This window comes from Spodoptera frugiperda, chromosome 5, assembly GCF_023101765.2.
Source record: "Spodoptera frugiperda isolate SF20-4 chromosome 5, AGI-APGP_CSIRO_Sfru_2.0, whole genome shotgun sequence".
Taxonomy (NCBI): Eukaryota; Metazoa; Arthropoda; class Insecta; order Lepidoptera; family Noctuidae; genus Spodoptera; species Spodoptera frugiperda.
Window position 1 is genome coordinate 8,191,416 of NC_064216.1, and position 21,339 is coordinate 8,212,754.

Genomic DNA, 21,339 nt, shown 5'->3' on the forward strand with positions numbered 1-21,339 from the left:
GATATAAACGCGAACACAAAACACAGCGATTAAACGTACGTAGTTGTAAACGTCACACATAAAAATGTACCATTAACCCATCGAATGTTTTATACGCTCGCGACAGCCGTTGTTACTCACGTCCAGAGACCGCTCGGTAGATCTCAATTTTTATGTACGAAATCAGTTTATAATAACAATTGCATACGCCACTAGCCATAAACACCTTTTATAAAAGTTCTAAAAATACGGCGCGAGTTGTGTGTGAGTTTGAATTATAAACGTGCGCTGGCGCAGTGCCAGCCGCGCGGTGCGCATGCGTGAGCTAAATAGCTACACCATTTTTCACTTCTTTCTCTTCCCAAAACTGAAAGCCGCAGCACTGATACTGCGATGCTCAATTAGTGCGAGTTAGTAGTGTTATATTAGTGAAAGTGATATTTTATTTAGTTGGACCTCTGTAGTTTGTGTCACCATGTCGCCCAAGTTGCCAGTGCCGCCGCTGCAGGAGATCACTCTGTCGTTAGTGGCGAGACAGTTGATCCACGCCCTGTCTCGTGTTTCATCCGAAGAAGATTCCGCGCTGGAGTTTGCCATGGTCTCCTCGTACTACGAGAGCATGGGTGCAACCAACGACATATTCCAGGATCTCATTAACTTAATACTTAGCTCGGAGTATTTAGAACCCTCTGTTAGATACTACACAATGAAACTACTGCTCAAAGAAAACGTCAAAAGTTTAGCGACGGGAATCTTCCCCCTTCCCTATTATAGGAAGGTCCTTGAGCTCATTATGGAGCAAGGCCACCACTTGACTGCTCTCAATTTGAAAGGAGTGTGGGTTAAGGACGACCATTTGCCGATAATGTATCAGCTGTTGAAAAATCTTCCCAATTTAACATGCTTGAATATTCCCTACATTGCTAACGACGAAGTGCTCAAATATATCGGCAAGTACAATAAAGTGTTGAAGTTGTTGGACATTTCTGGTGAAACGGACATCACGGAGATTGGCATAGACGCCATGTTGACTGGAAACCCGCAATTAACTCAAAGTCTGACTGTGGTAAACATAGGAATGTACGGCGAGGAGAACATTGATCACACAGACGTCGCTTTATTAATACGGCGGCTGCCAAACCTCACTAATCTTGGCAGTTACTCGTTTGTTGGTAAATCTGTTTACTCGATATACAGGACGGACCCGGACTTCAAAACAAAGCTCCAGTACATGCATGACGTGCAGACCAACATGCGGACGATGAAGGCGATCATTGCGCTGTGTCCGATGATAGAAACCATTTACCTGGAGGAGCCGGACCAGGGCGTGCTGCAGCAGATCAAAGAGTTGAACAATGTTAGTAAGATTAAACTGAACAAATTCCAGTGCCACGAACTTCACCAGTTGCTTGATAAGGTTGGCCACAAGATAGAAACGTTGATGTTGTCTGCATCTACTGGGTCGTTCAACTTTACCAGGGTAGCAGAGACATGTAGGAACCTGGAGAGTTTAGAGTTCTATCAAATACAGACGGCGACGCATGAAGAAGAGATACCGTTCAACAATTTGCAGCACATTGAAATTATCCACGGTAATCTGTCCACATCGTGTCTCAAGTACTTGATGACTGGTAGTCCTAAGCTAAAGAAATTGATCATCGGCGACGAAATCAAATTGGATGACAATGATATGTCACGGTATGTATTTTTAATTTTCAGTATTTTTTGTCTTAAACAAATTATCTACTTATGTCTATTTAGGCATTGTATTTACATTTCTGTCCGTTTACGTATCTACTTCTACTATTTATGAATTAACCCACAGACGAAAAATAATGTTTAAAATATGATGAATAGCTATTATTTTAGCTACTATTGAATACATAAGTAATGAATAGACTTCATTCGTTTCACCAAAACCATTGAACGATTATGGCAGTTAAGTTACAATATTGGAAATAAAAACAAGATATGTGTAAACAAAATAAAACTTTTAAAAATATACCTGACAATGTCGGTACTTGCCTGTTTTTATCGTCAAAACATTTTCCATTACAGAATGCTTCGCCGATACAAATTCGAGCATTTGGAAGGCATTTGGTTCCCCAATGCGCCTCGTTTGACGAGAGACACAGTCGACCTCTTGATCGAGTGCTGTCCCAAGCTCACAAGCCTCGGTCAGCTGAGCGGGTGGCAGTTCACGCCTGATGACATGATGCTGATGAGAGCAATCACAGCAAGCACCAACACTGATATCGTATTATCACCCCTTGGTATATTCCAACAAGGACGTTAAGTGCGTGAGTGACAATCGACTTTGTTAGGCGGCAATAAAGCCTAGTTTGGTATGATGTGGACTTATTAGTTTTTCTATGCGGTCGCTATGACTATGTGCATTTGTTTTATATTGATATCAAGCTTTTAATTTGTCCCGCTGCTGGGTAAAGGCCTCTTGTGTGGAGAAGGAATACGCGACTAATTGTGTACAACACAAAACTTACGAATTTTCGACTTTCATTTCTTATAATTGAAATATTATTTTCATTAAGTTGCTTTTGAATACTCCAATAGAGTTATGTGGAAACAAATTGTTTTTGATTGACGAAATAACTATATTCAAGTCCAGTTTTCCTTCGCCGTAGGGAAGGCCTAATTTTTTTAATCATTAATACCAAACAAGATATGACATAAAAACTATAAATTTTTGATACGTATTTGTAATTTTGAAAAACAAATTCAACGCCATCTCTAATCTATTATAAGGTTTTGTAAATTAAAATATAAATATAAAAATGGATGTACAAAATGACTTATGTACTTATAATTAGTTAACACGTAATTAATTATTACGTCTTTATATACTGATGCTTTTTTACTATTTATATAAAAGATTTTTTGTATATTCTAGGAACATAACTGGTGGAAAGTGATTGTTACATTATATAATTATGTATGTATAGTCAGGGTCAAAAATGCAGTACCAGTGCAACAACGCATATAGCTTGACGTTTTTAAAGAAATATACTTATCATCATATGTGTCGTTACACATGATCTATATCACGACACACTATAAAAAAAATTGTATGTTTATTTTATGGAATAAGCCGGTAAGCGAAGCGAGGCGTCATATTTTCATGGTAGATATCCCACCTACTCGCACGAAGCGCTTCGCTTCAAGCTGCCTTGTGCGAACTGCTAGGGAGTGGAACTCCTTGCCGGAGTCTGTGTTTCCTGATGGGTATAACCTGAGTGTCAAAGCCTGAGTGAATAGGTTGCTTATGGGCAGACGTGCATCATCACTTACCATCAGGTGAGATAGCGGCCAAACGTCGACATTAACACATGACGAGTCGATTTCTTTTAAAACGTCAAGCTGTTGTACTACAGTTGCACTGTTACTGCATTTTTGTCCCCTGACTGTACAATGTACACCTCTGTCTATTCCTTCAGGGAAATGTCTTGTTATACATAATTATTATTCTACATAGTCTAGTCAACGATATTAATACACTACATACAAAATGAAATTGTGAAATGAAACAAATAAATATTTTCTTTACGTTCTGTCATTATATTTTATTCAAATTCATTGTCTATATAATATAAATGTCAAATTGATTTAAAAGATTCATGCACATATTTGTTTTATGGAATTACTTAAAGTAAACTTAATACTTGGTCTCTTTCCTATCACATAATTATTATTTATTTATATACAGTTTCTAAGGATACATTTTAAACTCTGATTAGTTATTGATGGTATAAATTGCGATACATAAACGTCAGGTAACTACCATTGTGTACGTAAATCACGTATTAAAATTCTATTAATTATTCTATTAATTGCATTATATAATTTATCATTAATTCATTATATATTAGATGATACCCATATTTGATTAATTAAAATATTTTCAATCGTCACATTCTCGAAACCGACTCAAATGATTTCGATAAGATACGAATCACAATACAGTTTTCCTGGGCTGAGAAATTTTAGATGTCATTTTAATTTTCACCCAAGTAAAGCCCAGTCAACTAGGTATTTTGCTACTAAAGTGAAAAAAAAAATAGTTTCGTTAAATGCTAAGAAATCTAAAACTGTTAATACGTGGAAAGTCTTAAAAACAGTGCACAATGGTCAGTTAACATAAGTTTAGTTAAAACAGAGTTTAATTCATACACATGATATTACAACTGCGTACTGAGAGACATTTAATGATTACTTAAACCATTCCTTAGTAATGATTTTGTTCCAAAAATAATTGCTAGACTCTAGGTTAAGTAACCATTAAATGACTCGAAAGTATAAAACAGGAAATTAGACATTCTGGTATAAAATCTGTGTACATTAGTGGCAAGGAATTTACATGTTAATTTTATACAAAAGAAAAAACATTGGGACTAGATTTTGTACTTACCTACGGGTGGACTAAATAGTACCACTACTGTTTTTACATACACTATTCACAGAAACAGAAACATAAAAAATATCAAAAGAATCACATTGACAGCTAAGCCTTGCTTCGATCATAGTTATTGGTTTACTTCACAGGTTTGCTTCACACACGTGCCTGTACGACAATCCTTTGGTATAAAAATGTACTCAAGTAGATACAATTTATAATTTACATTTCATAATTATCATTTATACATTATTATTGAAAGGCATGTGGTGATTATATCATCTCCGACGACATAATTACCGTGCTCTTTAAACACTGATGATAACAGTCTGGAATATTAGTGGATAGCAATTTCCTGCAAAGTGAATTTATACTGTTTAGCTGCTAGCTGCTAAATAATATGGTCCGTCAATAATCACGTTGGTCCTGCGTGAAATGGATTTTTTTTTTATTATTATTGATGTTTTGTTCTTTTTATAGTTTCAATAATTTTCCTCTGTTCTTATTTTTTTCATTGGACTTGATGCCGATGCCGATGACGACGATGACGACGTTGATCGCGCGGACAGTGAGGATAATTGCATGTCATCCTCACTGTTTCGGTTCGCTGTCTGTGGATTTAAAGAGCGGCTGTGGCCGGAGACGCCAGGGAGGCCGGGGTCGCGGTTGCTAGGGCCAGGTTGGACGTCATCTTGAGATCTGTTGCTAGAACCAAGAATGTCCCATAAATCCTGTAACTGTGGTGCATTCGAAAAGTCTGGCGTTGTTCCTTTATCATATTCATCCCTTATAAATGAAAATAAACGTTGAAATTGATTAGCAATCTTTTTATTTCTCTCACATGTCATACGATCTAAAAGACCACCTGGAGACGTTGGTCGTATTATACTACGTGTGTTACTGCCATTATGGGAGTCTCTGTTTCGTCTCCTACGACGTCTTCGGCGCACACTGAGTGTTTGTTGTGGAGACTGCGGTGCAACATTCTCCTTTATCGATTCAATCATCATTTGTAGGTCTGCTGTCTTCAAAGGTTCCATTTGCTTCGTAATTGTGATAGAAGGACGGTTAAAACTGTTCGGGATAGCTACATTGTCGTCATCAGACGATTGATCATGGTTAACAACATTCTCACTGGTATGGTCTTCTCTGGATTCTCTAGAGCGACTAGGGCCAGTTTGGAACAGATCCAGAATTTCTATTAATGCATTCCTAAGGTCATCACTAGTTATTAGTGGCTCAGTATTACTGGCCTGCGCAATCTGTTGGTCTGACGACCCCGACCGCCGGGATGGCAGATCCAACGACCTCAACGGCTGAGAGGGGTTTAACGACCCCGAAGGTCTCGTTGGCAGATCTAAGGACCCCGACGGCTGCGATGGCAGATCTATAGACCTCGGCGGCTGAGATGACGAATTTAACAACCCTGACGGCCGCGGTGGCTGGTCTGACAATCCCGACGACGGTGGTGGTGGATCTGATGATCCCGACGGCCGCGATGGTTGATCTGACGACCCTGACGGCTGCGGTAGCATATCTGACGACGACGAGAGCTGCGGTAGTGAATCTAACGACCCCGACGGTTGCGGTAGCGCATCTGTCGACGATGACGGCTGCGGTGGTGAATCTGACGACCTCGACCGTTGCGGTAGCGGATCTGTTGACGAAGACGGCTGCGGTGGTGGATGTGACGACTCCGACGGTTGCGGTAGCCGATCTGACGACGACGACGGCTGCGGTGGTGGATCTGAAGACCCCTGCGGTGGTGGATCTGATGACCCCGAAGGCTGCGGCAGCGGATCTGACGACGACGACGGCTGCGGTGATGGGTTTGACGAATCTGACAGCTGTGCTTGCAGATCTAACGACCCCGATGGGTGCGGTTGCAGGTCTGATGAACCCGACGGTCGTGGTGGCGGATCTGATGACTCTGACGGCTGCGGTGACGGGTTAGACATTCCGGACGGCTGCGGTAGCGGGTCAGACGACCCAGATGGCTCCAGTGGCGTGTCTGACGAGTCGGACGGCTGCGATGGCGTGTCCGATGACCCGGACGGTTGTAGTGGCGGGTCCGACGACCCGGACGGCTGCATTGACGAGTCTGACGACCCGGACGGCTGCGCTGACGAGTCCGACGACCCGGACGGCTGTGGTGGCTGGTCGGACGACCCGGACGACTGCGTTGGCGGGTCCGACGACCCGGACGACTGCGTTGGCGGGTCCGACGACCCGGACGACTGCGTTGGCGGATCCGACGACCCGGACGGCTGCGGTGACGGGTTCGACGACTCGGACGACAGCGCTGGCGGGTCCGACGACCCTGACGGCTGCGGTGGCGGGTCCGACGACCCCGAAGGCCGCGGTGGTGGATTTAACAACCTCGACAGCTGTGGTGGTGGATTTAAAGACCCAGTCGCCATAAAAGTAATTGTATTATTAAACGCTATCTCACTTTCACTCATGTTTTCTAGTGTATTAAAATTACTACGACTAGAATCTGCAAACCCGTTGATATGTCCGTTGCTAAATCCGTTACTATATGGTTGGCTGCTGGTCACAATGCCTGAAGTGCTTGGTTGTGGTATGGAGTACGGTAATCTAGGAATGGGCCTGTGTATTCTTTGCTGCCATCTCTGTGCTGCCAACCAACGCTGATAATTATGTTGACGATAGAATCGTTCTATCCAGGGCTTTCTGGAGTTGTTCTGGAAATGTTTATGTTACTTATTTAATTATTTCATGTAGTGGAAAATGGGATATGTATACCTAGACAAACCAATACTTTTTCGAAATATCCAAAACGATATCTTTACCGACTTTTTAGGGAATTACTTACATCGTTATTTATTTACGTCGCATAACATAGGTTCTTATTTCATATAGAAAACACATAGGCTATTTATTTTATGTTCTTTTGATGTTTATGTCTTAAATCATGCACCTTAAGAGATAAATATAACCTTTTTCGTAGTCAAAAAAATTCAGGAAATGACCCGTTCTATGATTACACAACCCAAATCTACCTATTATATTTCATAGGTTTAGGTAAACAAAACCCGTTTCTAAGGTAAACAATCTAGAATTTTAATTTCGAACATTCATTACCTCGGTGCATTATTAAAGAATTAGGTACGCTTACAAATTGAGTACTTTTCAATACAATATGATATTTCGATAAAAGTATTTTCGTAATTTAATTATTATTAATAAAAAGTTAATATTTTGGCATGTTCATTTCTAGGTATAAAATATACACAGGTTTAGTACTATAGAAAGGTGTACCAACCTCGGTTGGTTCTGGAGACTCGGCGCCATCACTCGGCATACTAGATGACGATGAGCTTGATAATCTTCTCACCCTTCTAGCTCTTGCTCTCGGTCCCCGTCTAGCTGGTTCTGGATCCAATAAAAAACGATTATCTGTAAAAAAAATACAGTGCAATGAGCTACCCACACTGATTAATTCTTTGTTACCTACAAATTGTTGTTCCTCATCAAATTACTTTGATGTGCATGTGGAGTTGACTGCACGGTTAGAGCGGGGGCTAGGCAATCGTTTGCCGTGGCAAACATGTATCTGGTTTCCTTCCCGCACGGAGCAACTCTGTGTGATCCAAAAATTGTTGTTTCTAGTCTGGGTTTTATGTGTCTGTGAACTTGCATTTTTGTAAACTCACAGGAGAAAATCCTAGTGTGGAGCAACATATTAGAAAAGTAAAATAAATTACTGAAACTAAAAAAACATTACGTAATAATAAAAAGGAGAAACAACAGGAGAAAATCATAATGTGCAGTCGGGGACAATTGTTTCTGCACTTTCTTTACTACATTGTATACCTAAAACAAGGTAGCTTTCCGCTGTCTGTTCTTATATAAGCTTAGACCCATTGACCAAAACAACAATACAACGAATTTTGATACGGTTTTAAGCGTGTATACACCTACAAAAAAGAAGAAAAATCTTACTTGAAATCGCCACTACAATGGCTCGTCTTGGTCGGTTGCCATAAGGCAGTATCACCGGCTGGTTCGGCGTATAAACTCTCAATACAGGGCTCAATACTTCGTTAGCGGCCACCACAATTTGTCCTCTTTCTCCATCAGTCCACTGCACGAGGAGATACCCAGAATGTTCTCTATAACCATTCATCTTGAAAAACGCAAACTCACTGATCGTAGATCCAATGATCCAATAATTTCCAAGAGCGGTACAGATTTCGTAAATAGCAAGCCGTATTACATTGGTAGAATTCGAACAGTTTTATTGCGACTTTACAGCAGTGATACTTTCCCCCGTCTAGATACAACGTATAAAATGTTTCGCCAACTGCCCAATGCGGGTACTAACAAAAATATTACATTCTTACTGCAATGTACCCGCTTCTTTGTCAGTTTTTCAGTGTGGCAATTAATAAATATAATTAATTATAAAATATTATTTTAAGTATAGTTGGGAATGTTTCCAATATTATAATTGTACATTATTAGTTTGTTTACTTTGAGTTGCTTTAAAACATATTTAATTATTAAACTTATAGTCTGCCAAATAAATATGTGAAAGTTTACGAAGTTTTATGATATGGCAATGTTATCGGCGGCTTGACCGGAGTGCTACCATGGCCTTAAAACATAACCGGCTAACGTGCCCCTTAATCTTTATGCAACAAAACAAATAAAACTGAAACTTTGTAAAATGAAACAACCAGATACCAAAATATTTTATTACATTAAAAATATATGATATTCAATCGCAATATAAAAGTCATTGATTAAATTATTTTAAGTATATATACAATTTGTCTGTAATTATTTACATTCTATAACTAACACTGAGCCTCTTTCCTATAACGTAATACCTTATTAGTAACTGCAACAACCTAATATAGGTCTTACCTATCATTTAAGTATTACACCATTGTATTTCTGAACATGGATACGAGTCAAATTATATTGCAGTCTATTTACTTCTGCTATTTATACCTACTTAGATAAAAAATCAGTCATTTGTAACTATCACATTCTCGAAATCCCCTCAAACCATTTCGATGGACTCACAATACAGCAAATCATACATTATCAACATCAAATTAAAATATGTTTGATTGGTTTTTGAGAAGAGTTGTGTGTTATTAACCTCTTTTTAAATGTTATATTTTGTCAATAAAATGTACCGTAATAAACAATACACCCATGGGTCTCAGAAACCCGCTACGTTGCACTCGTATAGCTGGTCAACTTCGTATGACATGTTTGCCTCTTCTTGTATCTAAGCTGGTGGCAGTATGTTTTCGTTATTTCCTCTAGACGTCTTGTTCTTTAGTCTATTCAACCTCTTGGCCTCATCAGAGCAACTAATTGAAATGATGCTCCTGCAAAAAAAGTGAAACGATGTTAGATGAAAGGTTTAATACCAATTCAGGTGTATAAAAACTGCCAGTGTAGTTTTCTAATACAAATATCAATATCCAATGACTTCCATAATACCTATGGCGTTAAGTTTTACTTAATGCATAAATGCTATGCGTATAAAATATAAAAAAAAACTAATTAAATATAGCCACTGGATTTGAGCCGGACTATGCGAGTGAAGACAAGACTCGTAGTCCTCGTAGTCTTGTAATCTTCTTAAACCTCGTAGTCTCGTAATCCTCGTAGTCTCGTAGTTTCATAGTCCTTGTAGACGCCGTAATCTTGTAGTCCTCTTAGTCTCGTAATCCTTATAGTCTTGTAGTCCTCGAAGTCTCGTAGTCTTGTAGTCCTCGAAGTCTCGTAGTCTTGTAGTCCTCTTAGTCCTCATAGTCTTGTAGTCCTCGTAGTCTCGCATTCCTCGTAGTCTCATAATTCTCGTAGTCACGTAGTCGTCGTAGTTTTATAGTCCTTGTAGTCGCAGTAGTCTTGTAGTCCTCGTAGTTTCGTAGCCTCCTAGTCCTCGTAGTTTCCTAGTCCTTGTAGTCTCGTAGCCTCATAGTCCTCGTAGACGCCGTAGTCTCGTAGTCTCATAGTCCTCGTAGTCCTTGTAGTTTCGTAGTCCTCGTAGTCCTGTAGCCCTCGTAGTCTCATAGTCCTCGTAGTCTTGTAGTCCTCTTAGTCTCGTAGTCCTCGTAGACGCAGTAGTCCTCGTAGTCTCGTAGTCCTCGTAGTCTTGTAGCCCTCGGTAGTCTCATAGTCCTCGTAGTCCTTGTAGTTTCGTAGTCCTCGTAGTCTCGTAGTCCTCGTAGTCTCGTAGTCCTCGTAGTCCTCGTAGTCTCGTAGTCCTCGTAGTCTCGTAGTCCTCGTAGTCTCGTAGTCTCGTAGTCCTCGTAGTCTCGTAGTCTCGTAGTCCTCGTAGTCTCGTAGTCCTCGTAGTCTCGTAGTCCTCGTAGTCTCGTAGTCCTCGTAGTCTCGTAGTCCTCGTAGTCTCGTATTCCTCGTAGTCTCGCAGTCCTTGTAGTCGCAGTAGTCTTGTAGTCCTCGTAGTCTCGTAGTCCTCGTAGTCTCGTAGTAATATATTGTGAGTTTCTTAAAAATTTATGCAAACTGCAATGATGGAATACGATGGACTAGAGAAAAACCTTGTATTAAAATCTGTGAATCAACTCACCGAATAATATTTTCTGGTACGCCACATTTCTTCATCACCTCGTTGATCACATCACTAATTATTCTTGGATCCAAGCACATCTTAGCTGGCTTGTGTTGAAAAGCTGGCGACTTCTTCCCCGTCAAAGTATGGGTCGCCAAGGTCCTGTAAAAACAAATATTAATACTTTCTTAATATTTTCAGCTGACTACAGCCAAACAAACAGGATAGTTTCATTTTGACCTGTAGGTATGTGTGTTATACATATGTAAATGTGACCGTAAAATATGTGTGCAACATTAAAAAAGGGAGTTCAAAAGTTAAAACTCGTCTACAGAAAATTTCATTCCAAAAAGTATCAACAAGTATAATTTTGTCGCCTTTTCGTGTTCACTAAACAGGTTTTTGGAGGCCCAAATACGTCCCTTGCCATTCACTGATTCGATAAAACAACCCTTAAATTCCTAACCCCAAAAACCCGGCAACGCACTTATAACTCCTCTGGTGTTTCGGGTGTGCATGCGGCGGCGGCGATTGCTTACCATCATGTGATCTGTCTGCTCGTTTACCAGCTTATTCCATAAAAAAAGTATAGTTAGCATTACTTACTGTCTTGGAAAGGTAAGACGAAGTAAAGTCCTTGTGGCAATACTATAAGACTCCCACTTGATTCTTTCGTACTTATCTTTATGTACCATCGTGTTTCCAGTACCAATACCGATCTGGAAATAATATTGTCACAATCAGTTTTATTTGACTCAGGCTTATTAATTGCACCGCCTTTGGCGTTTCGAGTGACATTGTTCGGCTTTATTTACTGTAACTTGCTGCAATACTCAGTCACCGTTTTAGTTTTAAAGTTAATATCTGTCAGCTAAGCGTTGATTAATGAACGCAATCTAATATGTATGCAGATGAATAGTTTCAATTAAAACTTGATAAAAGGTATACATACACACCTACCTACAGGTACCTACTTCTCTGCAGCAGCTCAACTGAAGCTTAACATTCTTAAATAATAAAATAAGCTTTTATACAATTAAAGGTTCATGTGTCGAACTTACTAAACGTCTCAAGATTATGCCTAGGTACATATTAATAAAAATAATAGGATTAATGTATAACATTACCAATTTATGTGGTTCGCTGATTATTTTGTCGCACTTATCATTTTGATTTTCCTTATTGGTTTTGATTGTATCATATGATTGAATTCTCAACTCTTCATTTGTAATTTTTTGCCCGTCTTCTTTCCCGGATTTTATGGTGGGACTGGCGTCAGGTTGGCTATCATATCTTAATCTTAACGTAACTTCCTCACTGCTGCTACTGCCAGTTGGATTGGCCAGCGCATTTGGCGACTCTGGTGGCTCTGACCGCGGTAAAACCGACGACGCCTGATCATCTTCGCAATTATCGCAGTTTGGTTGTAAAGCCTTTAATAATTTGTAATATTTTTTCACAACTTCATCGTAATCTAGTTCGTAGACTAGAGGGTAAGCCATGTTTAAATGGTCGGTAACTCTGATGTTTTATTTTGACTTTAAAGCAGTGATTATTGTCTCCGTCAACCACTCGATACGTTCGGGTACAAACAAAATAGTAAAAACGCATTTCTATTACAATATACCCGCTCCTTTGTTAATTTCGAAGTGTGACGATTATTATTATTTTGAAGTTATGTTTCAAATAAAACTTCACATTGTAATGATTAGTTGTAATGCCATTAGTTGTTATACCATTATTAAACAACGATTTTCTTAGATGGCAATATTTATTAATGTTTACGAAACGTCAACACATCGTAGATTTTGCTAACTTCAGGAAATGCTGGAGTATTTAATAAAATCATCGCATTTCATGAAATGGCCAACTTCAAACCTAATCTTTATTAAATAAATAAAAATGTAACTTCATGAAATAAAACAACTAGATACGAAAAATATTTTATTACATTGAAATATGTACTTGTCTTTTATTCAATATATATAATCAATCAATAATAATCAATTATCAATTAAAGTGATAAATGAAATCAAAGGGCATACACATATTATTTAGTGTGTCATTATTATATTCTGTAACTACAGACTTATAACTATCACAAAATATTGTCGCTTGTTAAAGTCAACTTTAAATTCTTAGTCCTCATTTACAGGGTTTTGGTAAAATAATTAAATTGTTCTGGGGCACGGCAGTGCCCCGCCAAGTCGAGCAAAAAAAAAGCGGCACGGCCGTACCATCCTTTTCTCGAAGCAATTCGGGCCTTTTTCGACCCCTATAATTCGGTTGTGGATAAAGCAAGAAACCTGAATCTTCAGTAACTAATCCGGCATTGTATAAACACGGAATATTTAAAATTTCAGTCAATTTGAACCAGTAGTTTAAGAATGACAACTTGTTAAAGTTTCTAAATTTTGTCACTCACTGACTCACCGATCATCAAAAGTCCAAGGCACTTCTAGCAGACTTAGAAGCTTCATATTTGGAATACATATAGAGTTTAGTGTCTTAATCATGGGAAAACTTAAATATTTTGTAATTTCGGTCCAGTTTTCCAAATACACCAACTGCATCAATAACTTTGTAATCCCATATAAATATATGGGATTACAAAGTTATTTATGCAGTTGGTGGTTGGTGGTGGTTATAAATTTAATAGGTGTAGATAGGTACCTACCATATGAGGCAAGGGAGGGGGTATAGGGTGGGTAAGGGTGTGTTTAGCCCATGAAACTGAACAACATTATTACTACCTTTAACAAAATTCGTTAGAAGTAGATGGTATCAAAAAGAAAGGCTCTACAAAAAGAAGTGAGATCCCATCAAAAACATCCTGTAAAAAACCCAAGTCTCGCAGCTCAGTCTTTCTACCGTCAAAAGTTGTGAGATCCATGTAATACCAAGTCGGTTAATCTATTTAGTGTCTACTTGAAGGACCTTCTGTCTTAAGTTATTACATAAGTTATTATCATGCCAATATTAAAAATATTTAACGTTTTAAACAAATAGATCGACTTGGACATCGCATGAAAACAAAATGAATATTACAATATTATATTAGATTCTTTAGTCTCTCGCGCCTCACGCGATTGAAACTCTCGTTCCTGTTGGTCGCTGGCCCGTCGTGCTGTGTAGTGTGATACATACTAATAATCAAATCAAGCGATGTCCAAGTCGATCTATTTGTTTAAAACGTTAAATATTTTTAATATTGGCATGATAATAACTTATGTAATAACTTAAGACAGAAGGTCCTTCAAGTAGACACTAAATAGATTAACCGACTTGGTATTACATGGATCTCACAACTTTTGACGGTAGAAAGACTGAGCTGCGAGACTTGGGTTTTTTACAGGATGTTTTTGATGGGATTACTTTTATCCAAGTAAAGCCCAGTCGTGTTAGTGAATCTCCTTAATTTTTACTAAGTTACCAGTGCGTTGTCGGTGATTTGGGGATTAGGAATTTAAGATTCCAGGATTGGGGAGTTTGGGAAAGGGGGGTAATTGGGTCTCCGGTAATTTCTCACACGACGAAACACGTTTTCTGCGAGGGTATCATTCTTACTCTACTCAAATATGAAATCCATGTCAGATTGGCACTTAAAACTAAAAATGTATGTGCGGTCCAAGGTGAAACTTAATAAAATGGACCACAACGGTCTTATTTTAACAGAAGTTTAGGTAAAACAAAGTTTAAGTCAGGTTCAGACGATACTCAGAGAGGTTTAAGTTGACCTACGTATATTAGTGGATTATAGCAAAAGTACACAACACACTATAATATTCAAATATTATTAGATTTTTATAAAATTAAAAAATAATCCACATTATTCTATAAAAATATATTTTGTAGACTGGCTACAAACAATACTTTTCCCAAGTTTCAACGAAATTTATAAAAGGAACTACATCTTTAACTAAATAAGCAAAATACGCGTCGAACCCTCATTAAGCAAGCGTGGTGATTGATGCTCAAACCTTCTCCGTACGGCTTGTGGTGTGATATAATTTTAAACCTACCTATTTTATTTCGTGTTTTCGTTTATTAATTTTTAATTGCTCGGATATTTTAGGTAATTTGTGTAACATCACTTGAAAATATATGCTTTCGTTATTTTTGAGATATGTTAGTATGTATAAGCCATAAAATGCACAGTTTCAATAAAGTCACTCTCTCTGACGGACTCTTCTCCTGCGTCTATTTCCTTCTTGTGCTACAGCCTCAGCAGCGTCAGCTGGTGGTGGTGCTACTACAGCATCAGCAGCATCAGCAGCCTCAGCAGCCTCAGCAGCCTCAGCTGGTGGTGGTGGCGCCGGGTTTGCATTCCCTGCACGAGTGTAACGTTTTTGCTTTTTCTGTCGTATTTTAAGCATCCGAGCCTCGTTGCCACATTTGCTTGTAATGATGCGCCTGCAAATAAAGTTGTGCGCTTTGGTGATAGATTATATACTCAGTTAAGAACTGAAAACATAGTTTTATCTAACTGCCGCACTCAGAGACATTTAATGATTACTTTAACTATTCCTTAGTAACGATTTTGGTCCGAAAACAATTACTAAAGACTGGGTTAAGTAATCGTTAACCGACTCTGGGTACGGCGGTTAGATTATTATATTGTACATATTACGAAGGGAGAAGCAACATGGAACATTATAACAACATGGAGCAAGTCGGAGGAATATAGGTTGGAGTGTGGGGTGCGGCAGGGAGGGTTGACCTCACCGAGGTTATTAATTTATATATGGACCGCCTGATTGGAAGGCTGAGCTGCACCGGCACCGGGTGTCACATATGCATTAATAATATAAGCTACGCGGATGACATGGTCTTGCTCAGCCCCTCAATCAGTGCGTTGCGTAAGCTACTTAATATATATGAGGAGTAAGCGGAAGCCCACGGGCTCAGATACAATGTAAATAAGAGTGAGATCATGGTATTTAAAGCTCCAAAAAGAGAGGTTACAGTGGTATCTCCCGTCTCACTCTATGGTACACGATTTAACCAAGTCACTCACTTCAAGTATCTGGGCCACTGGGTTACCGAAGACCTTACTGTCTGTACTGAACAAGTGAAGGTCACACTCTTTAGGGCTTTCTGCCAGACCTTTTACACGTGCAGTTTGTGAACCAAATACACGCAGAGGACATACAACGCTCTGCGTGTGCAATATAATAATGCGTTCAGGGTGCTGATGGGGCTGCCGCGGTACACACACACGAGAGAAAGTCCCTAAATTTCTTTCATTGTTTTGTTTTATTGTTATTATTCTATTACTAACATAGGCTAACAACATTGTTACTAACAAATTATGGAAGCAATTCTGAAAATAAATTTGATTTGATTTGATAACTTCTACTTAACTCACCGCAACCAAGTAGCTGTTACGGTGAATCTCTTCTGTACCTCATAAGTCAGATCAGAAATTACTCTTGGATCAAACCGCTTTTTTGCTGGGTTATGTGGGAAACTTGGTGACTTCCTTCCAGTCAAACAATGGGTCGCCAAGGTCCTGTGAAATTAAATGTTAGTATTGTTTGAATATATTTACCATACTAAGGTGAAACAGAAAGAAGGACTAACGCCCGAATACTGAAATGCTACTCAATTTTAAGTTGTGCTTAAATATTGTGCTATCTCTGTTATTTTATAAAGAATTGATAGCGACAGAAATAGTCTTGAGAGCGTCTTAAAATTTATTAGCGTTTGAGTATTTGGACATAAGATTTTGACCGGTATGTTCGTATGAACGATCAACGGCGACCAGCCCATAGGCTACGGCCCTTACACGCATATACAACTTGTTTCTGCCAGCGGCTAATCCCGCGTTCCCATTGGAACTGCCTCTTTAAATTAGTGCTAAATAATTTAGTTCTGCTCGCGTTTTCGGTTGCGCTTTTTTAAGGGGGGCAGATAATAAAAGTGGTGCTTGATATTTTAGTTAGTAGCAAATAGTCCGCATACCAATTTCTAGCCTTTTAAATTATGAAATACTCCATACAAACTTCCATCCTTAATTTAGGAAAGTGAGGAGTTAAAAAGAGAAAAATGTAGCTTGTCTCACTCTCCATCCCTTCAACTACATCCACTTTAAAAAAACACGTCAATTCGTCGCTCCGTTTTGCGGCGAAAGACGGACAAACACACTTTCACATTTATAATGGATTTATATTAGGATGTATGGATTACTTACAGTTTCGTAAAGGTTGCTTCGAGTAAAGTCCTCATGGCAGTATTGTAGGTCGACCAATTGACCTTATCATACCTTTCTCTAAGTATCAACGTATTTCCAGTGCCAACACCGATCTGTAAACAACATTCAGCTTCACTTCTTATGCAAACCTTTTGATACCGAAATGATTATTGAAATGACTGCCTCGTTGATCGAGTGGTCGCAATGGAGACTGTCGGGCCAAACAACAAAGTATTACTGGTTTTTTTTTTTTTCAGTTTTTTGAATTTCTCAATAGTAGCACGGAGTCTGGGGCCTTAGTGTGCTATTACAATTGTGTCAGAATGCATACAACCTACATAGCTCCGTCCCTCTCGCACTGCTTAGTGATCGACCATTCTGACACAATTTTAATAGCAGACTAAGGCCCCTGGAATATGGCAACAGACTCACCCCCTATTACAAGAGACTTATAAAACAATTGGTTTAAACTGGGTGTATATTGTACAGTGGCACTAAGTACCCTAATATGCACCTCTGCCTACCCCTTCGGGGATAAAAGGTGTGACGTTGCTCATGATTATTCATCTTCGCCATTTTCTATTTAGTACTTACTATTGTTTATGTTTTTATAATAGACGCATTTTATTTTTCTAAGAGTGTGTGATTTATTTTTACGTCACGCGTTATTTCTCGAACCTCACCATTTCATCTAACTACTCCAATGAGAGTTTATAAGGTGCACGTAATGTGACGTTCCAAACTACCATAATAAAATATTTTATGCTAAGTCTATGATTTTTATGAACTTAACGTCACAAATTTAAATACCATTTTCTCAAAAACTACAAGTTTTCTCAAGAAAAGCCATTAGATTGTGTTTCAGGGAATTATTTCCTATTTTTTATACCAAAACACTGTAAAAATCGTACCGCAGGATGCTAAAGTCCACCACAATTTTACATAGGCCACCTACATATACATATACCTAAACAAAATACATAATTATAACAAAGTAAAACATTACCCATGCTCCATGTGTTCTCTTCTCCAGTCTTCTCTTTTTCATCAGTTTATGTCTGTACCTTTTATCTAACCTTCGTTTCCACCGCATCTCCCACATCCTCATCGCGGCACTCCGTGGACGATGAGGTCTATTCCCATCTTCCTCGTCTGAGGGTCGCCGGTTAAGGTCATTCTCGTCTGAACTCATCTTGGTAATCAGGAACTCCCTGATCAAAGATCCAAAAAAAATCTAGTGTACTACGTAATTCAGACTAAGTTTTATTACAACCTAACTTCAGTGTGAATCAGTGATTACTTCCCACTTCCAGAGCACACACTAAAAGACTTCGCCAATAGCCCAGTGCGGGTACCAACAAAAATAATGCATTCTTACCGCAGTATACCCACGTCTTTTTTCATCCAGTTTCTTAGGGTGGCAATTAATTAACTTTATTTTGAACTAAGATACATAAAAACAATAGTTTTGTTGGTCTTTTGTAAATCAGTTTTAAATAATTTCTTATCTTATTATTTACCCAAGTCTACCAAATAAATGTGTGAAATTTTAGATTTTTATGATATGGCAATATTTTATTGGTGTCAAAAAATTATCAAAATGGCAGGTTTGACAAGCCTTTGTCGTTTTTATATGCGTTAATGAATAAAACAAAAATATGAACAGTCAAAATATCCGAATTTATCCGACCGCAACTGTTTCTATGTATCATTGTGCATTCGATTTATTGGCACGGTGGTCAACATGAACAGTGAGGCTCACGGGAGAAGTAAGTCTCCCAATGTACAAATAGGGGCTTCAGATTCAAGAGAAAAGGACGGTGCGGTTTGCTGGTTTCATGCTAATATATTAATAAAATATCACTTTGAAATAAAACAACTAGATACGAGCAAAATATTTTATTACGATTTTCATTTAATCCTATTATAAAAGTAATAATTATTCAAATTAATTAAAAGTACATCATATGTATATTAAATTTTAAAATTAATAACCAATACCGAAATTATACCTAATAAGTATCAATTCATAATCTGTGGATTAAGATCAATTTACGACATTAGCTGTATTTATGTATGTGGAAAAAAGAGATCGATCTCGAATGAAGATCGGTTAATAATGACGGTTACAAGACTTACAAGTCGAATGATCACTAGGATTGTTAAAATTATTTTGTATGATTTTTGTCGATAAAATGTAACATTACCACACATGGGTAAACTGTCTTAATACTACCTATCTTGTCTTATCTACTTTCGTTCATTTCGTTTTGCTTCTGGTCTACCTTGTTCGATTATATAACTCTTGTCCAGTCTCCTCTTTTGTCTTATGCTTCAGCTAGTATTCTGTGCTTTAGCACCCTCAGTTGTTGTTTGGTGGAATATTTTCATTATTTGCTCTAGCTGCTACCAGCTTACTCATTTGTGTTCTACGTATCCTGGCCTCCTCAGAGCATTTACTTGCAATGACGCTCCTAGAAATAAAATATTGTGGTTAAATAAATAGCAAAATGCAGATTGTTTCTTTCAGGATGTCCATTCGAGTGAATTCGTAAGTCATCTTTCAATAACACAGATACTTATTTTTATAATTTGTTTGCAAAAATTTGCAAGATTGTTATTGAAAATTGCGAGATTGTGAACCCATTGAATTGGGAGCGCTCACAACTTGTACCGCAATACATACCTAATACCTACTTAATACGGCTTTACTTACAAACGCTGTACTTTTATGAATCATCTTACCGAATCCAATTTTCTTGTGCGCCACATCTCCTCACTACCTCAACAATCACATCTCTAACTATATCTGGATCCAAGCCCATTTTTGCTGGCTTATTCGGAAAGGCTGGTGACTTCCTCCCACTCAAACAATGGGTCGCCAAAATCCTGTGAAATGAAATTTTGGTGTTCTGTTAACATTTTTACCATACCACTACGAAACAAAAAAAAGGATTAAGAGGGATGCTTCAAGGTGGCCAGTGAAATTAAAATTTTTGTAAGAGTTTTGCAATAGCTACCCTATTACAAAAATCTGAATCTGAATGAATGAAAACCCATAACTACAAATAAACATTACCTACTCTGTAACTTAGAGAAGGTGTATAAATAATGTATGACAATTTTTAGGTACGTCTGCTAAACCATAAATACAGGTTGTAGGTATACTTACTGTTTTGGAAAGGTAAGTCGAAGTAAAGACCTTGTGGCGATTTTATAACAGGCCCAGTTGATGTTTTCGTACGCATGTTTAGGTACCATAGTACCATAACCAATACTGATCTGGAAATAATATCAGCTTTATTTTTTATGTCAACACTGATGAAATGCGTGGCGATAAGAGGCGAGCCCATTCTCCTAAAAGTATTATTTATTTTTCCAACTGGTTAATTGCACCGCGATAAACCTCCACAGTCATCACTTCACCCGGAAAAGGAATTTTGTTCAATTTTGTCATTTAAAAACACAATAAATTACATATCTGTTAATCAGTAAATAACTGACGTGTAGCGGGTTCGATTCCCGCATGAAGCAACTTGTTGTATGATCCAGAAATTGTTGTTTCAGGTCCAAGTGTCATATTTAGGTATGTAAACTTGTTGTTTGTAAACGTACCCACGATACGAAAAAATTTGAGTATGGTTGCCCCACACTTAAAAAAAAAGTGTAATTAAGATCTGTCGAATAGCTTTAATATAATAAAATGTTTATGTACGAATTGTCGAAGATTCCTAAATGATTTGTTTATTATCCTTAGAAGAGCGCGAGCAGAAGCTAATGTGTTTATTATACGAAATACAATTAAAATTATAAAATTACCAATTCCACTTCTGGTTCACTTTGAAAAGTGTTGTCATCCTCGTTATTCAGCGCCGCCTCGTCTGCAGCTGGATCAGGATCAGAGTCAGAGTCGTTATCTTCATTTATACGGTCAACGTCCTGGTTTTCTATATCACTCATTTTGGAAATCACGAAACTCGCTGATCAAGTATCTAATATCTTTCAAATATGGTACTGTTTTAGTACATGTCAATATAACTTTAGCCTTCTTTACTAGAAACTTCAGAGTTTTATTGTAACCTGACAGCAGCCCCCTGACTACAAGTCTCGTCAATCACCAACTGCCTATTGCGATTACAACAAAAATAACCCATTCTTATTCAATTCTACCCACTTCTTTGACTATTTCTTAGTGTG

At 38.2% G+C, this 21,339-nt stretch overlaps 5 protein-coding genes across 5 annotated transcripts; 1 reads left to right on the forward strand and 4 right to left on the reverse strand.

Annotated features, from left to right (window-relative positions):
- The first annotated feature begins 277 nt into the window (after nucleotides 1–277).
- Nucleotides 278–5,203, forward strand: LOC118271719 (uncharacterized). Its single transcript, XM_035587883.2, has 2 exons — nucleotides 278–1,677; nucleotides 2,038–5,203. The coding sequence occupies exons 1-2, from the start codon at nucleotides 455–457 to the stop codon at nucleotides 2,273–2,275; spliced, it is 1,461 nt and encodes a 486-aa protein (XP_035443776.1). The 5' UTR covers nucleotides 278–454; the 3' UTR covers nucleotides 2,276–5,203.
- Nucleotides 4,696–8,537, reverse strand: LOC118272169 (uncharacterized). Its single transcript, XM_050693806.1, has 4 exons — nucleotides 8,354–8,537; nucleotides 7,674–7,807; nucleotides 4,983–7,092; nucleotides 4,696–4,742 (listed from the first exon to the last, which is right to left on the reverse strand). Exons 1-4 carry the CDS (start codon nucleotides 8,535–8,537, stop codon nucleotides 4,696–4,698), a joined length of 2,475 nt encoding a protein of 824 aa, XP_050549763.1.
- Nucleotides 8,538–9,515: 978 nt separating this feature from the next.
- LOC118271741 (early boundary activity protein 2-like) lies at nucleotides 9,516–12,726 on the reverse strand. The gene is made up of 4 exons (XM_035587914.2): nucleotides 12,077–12,726; nucleotides 11,556–11,668; nucleotides 10,968–11,111; nucleotides 9,516–9,756 (listed from the first exon to the last, which is right to left on the reverse strand). The coding sequence occupies exons 1-4, from the start codon at nucleotides 12,449–12,451 to the stop codon at nucleotides 9,654–9,656; spliced, it is 735 nt and encodes a 244-aa protein (XP_035443807.2). The 5' UTR covers nucleotides 12,452–12,726; the 3' UTR covers nucleotides 9,516–9,653.
- A 1,433-nt stretch (nucleotides 12,727–14,159) lies between these two features.
- LOC118271866 (uncharacterized) lies at nucleotides 14,160–18,496 on the reverse strand. The gene is made up of 4 exons (XM_035588117.2): nucleotides 18,149–18,496; nucleotides 17,143–17,255; nucleotides 16,318–16,461; nucleotides 14,160–15,362 (listed from the first exon to the last, which is right to left on the reverse strand). Exons 1-4 carry the CDS (start codon nucleotides 18,332–18,334, stop codon nucleotides 15,119–15,121), a joined length of 687 nt encoding a protein of 228 aa, XP_035444010.2. The 5' UTR covers nucleotides 18,335–18,496; the 3' UTR covers nucleotides 14,160–15,118.
- A 530-nt stretch (nucleotides 18,497–19,026) lies between these two features.
- On the reverse strand, nucleotides 19,027–21,287 carry LOC118271887 (protein insensitive-like). Its single transcript, XM_035588145.2, has 4 exons — nucleotides 20,962–21,287; nucleotides 20,315–20,424; nucleotides 19,888–20,031; nucleotides 19,027–19,616 (listed from the first exon to the last, which is right to left on the reverse strand). Exons 1-4 carry the CDS (start codon nucleotides 21,100–21,102, stop codon nucleotides 19,505–19,507), a joined length of 507 nt encoding a protein of 168 aa, XP_035444038.2. The 5' UTR covers nucleotides 21,103–21,287; the 3' UTR covers nucleotides 19,027–19,504.
- Between the last annotated feature and the right edge of the window lie 52 nt (nucleotides 21,288–21,339).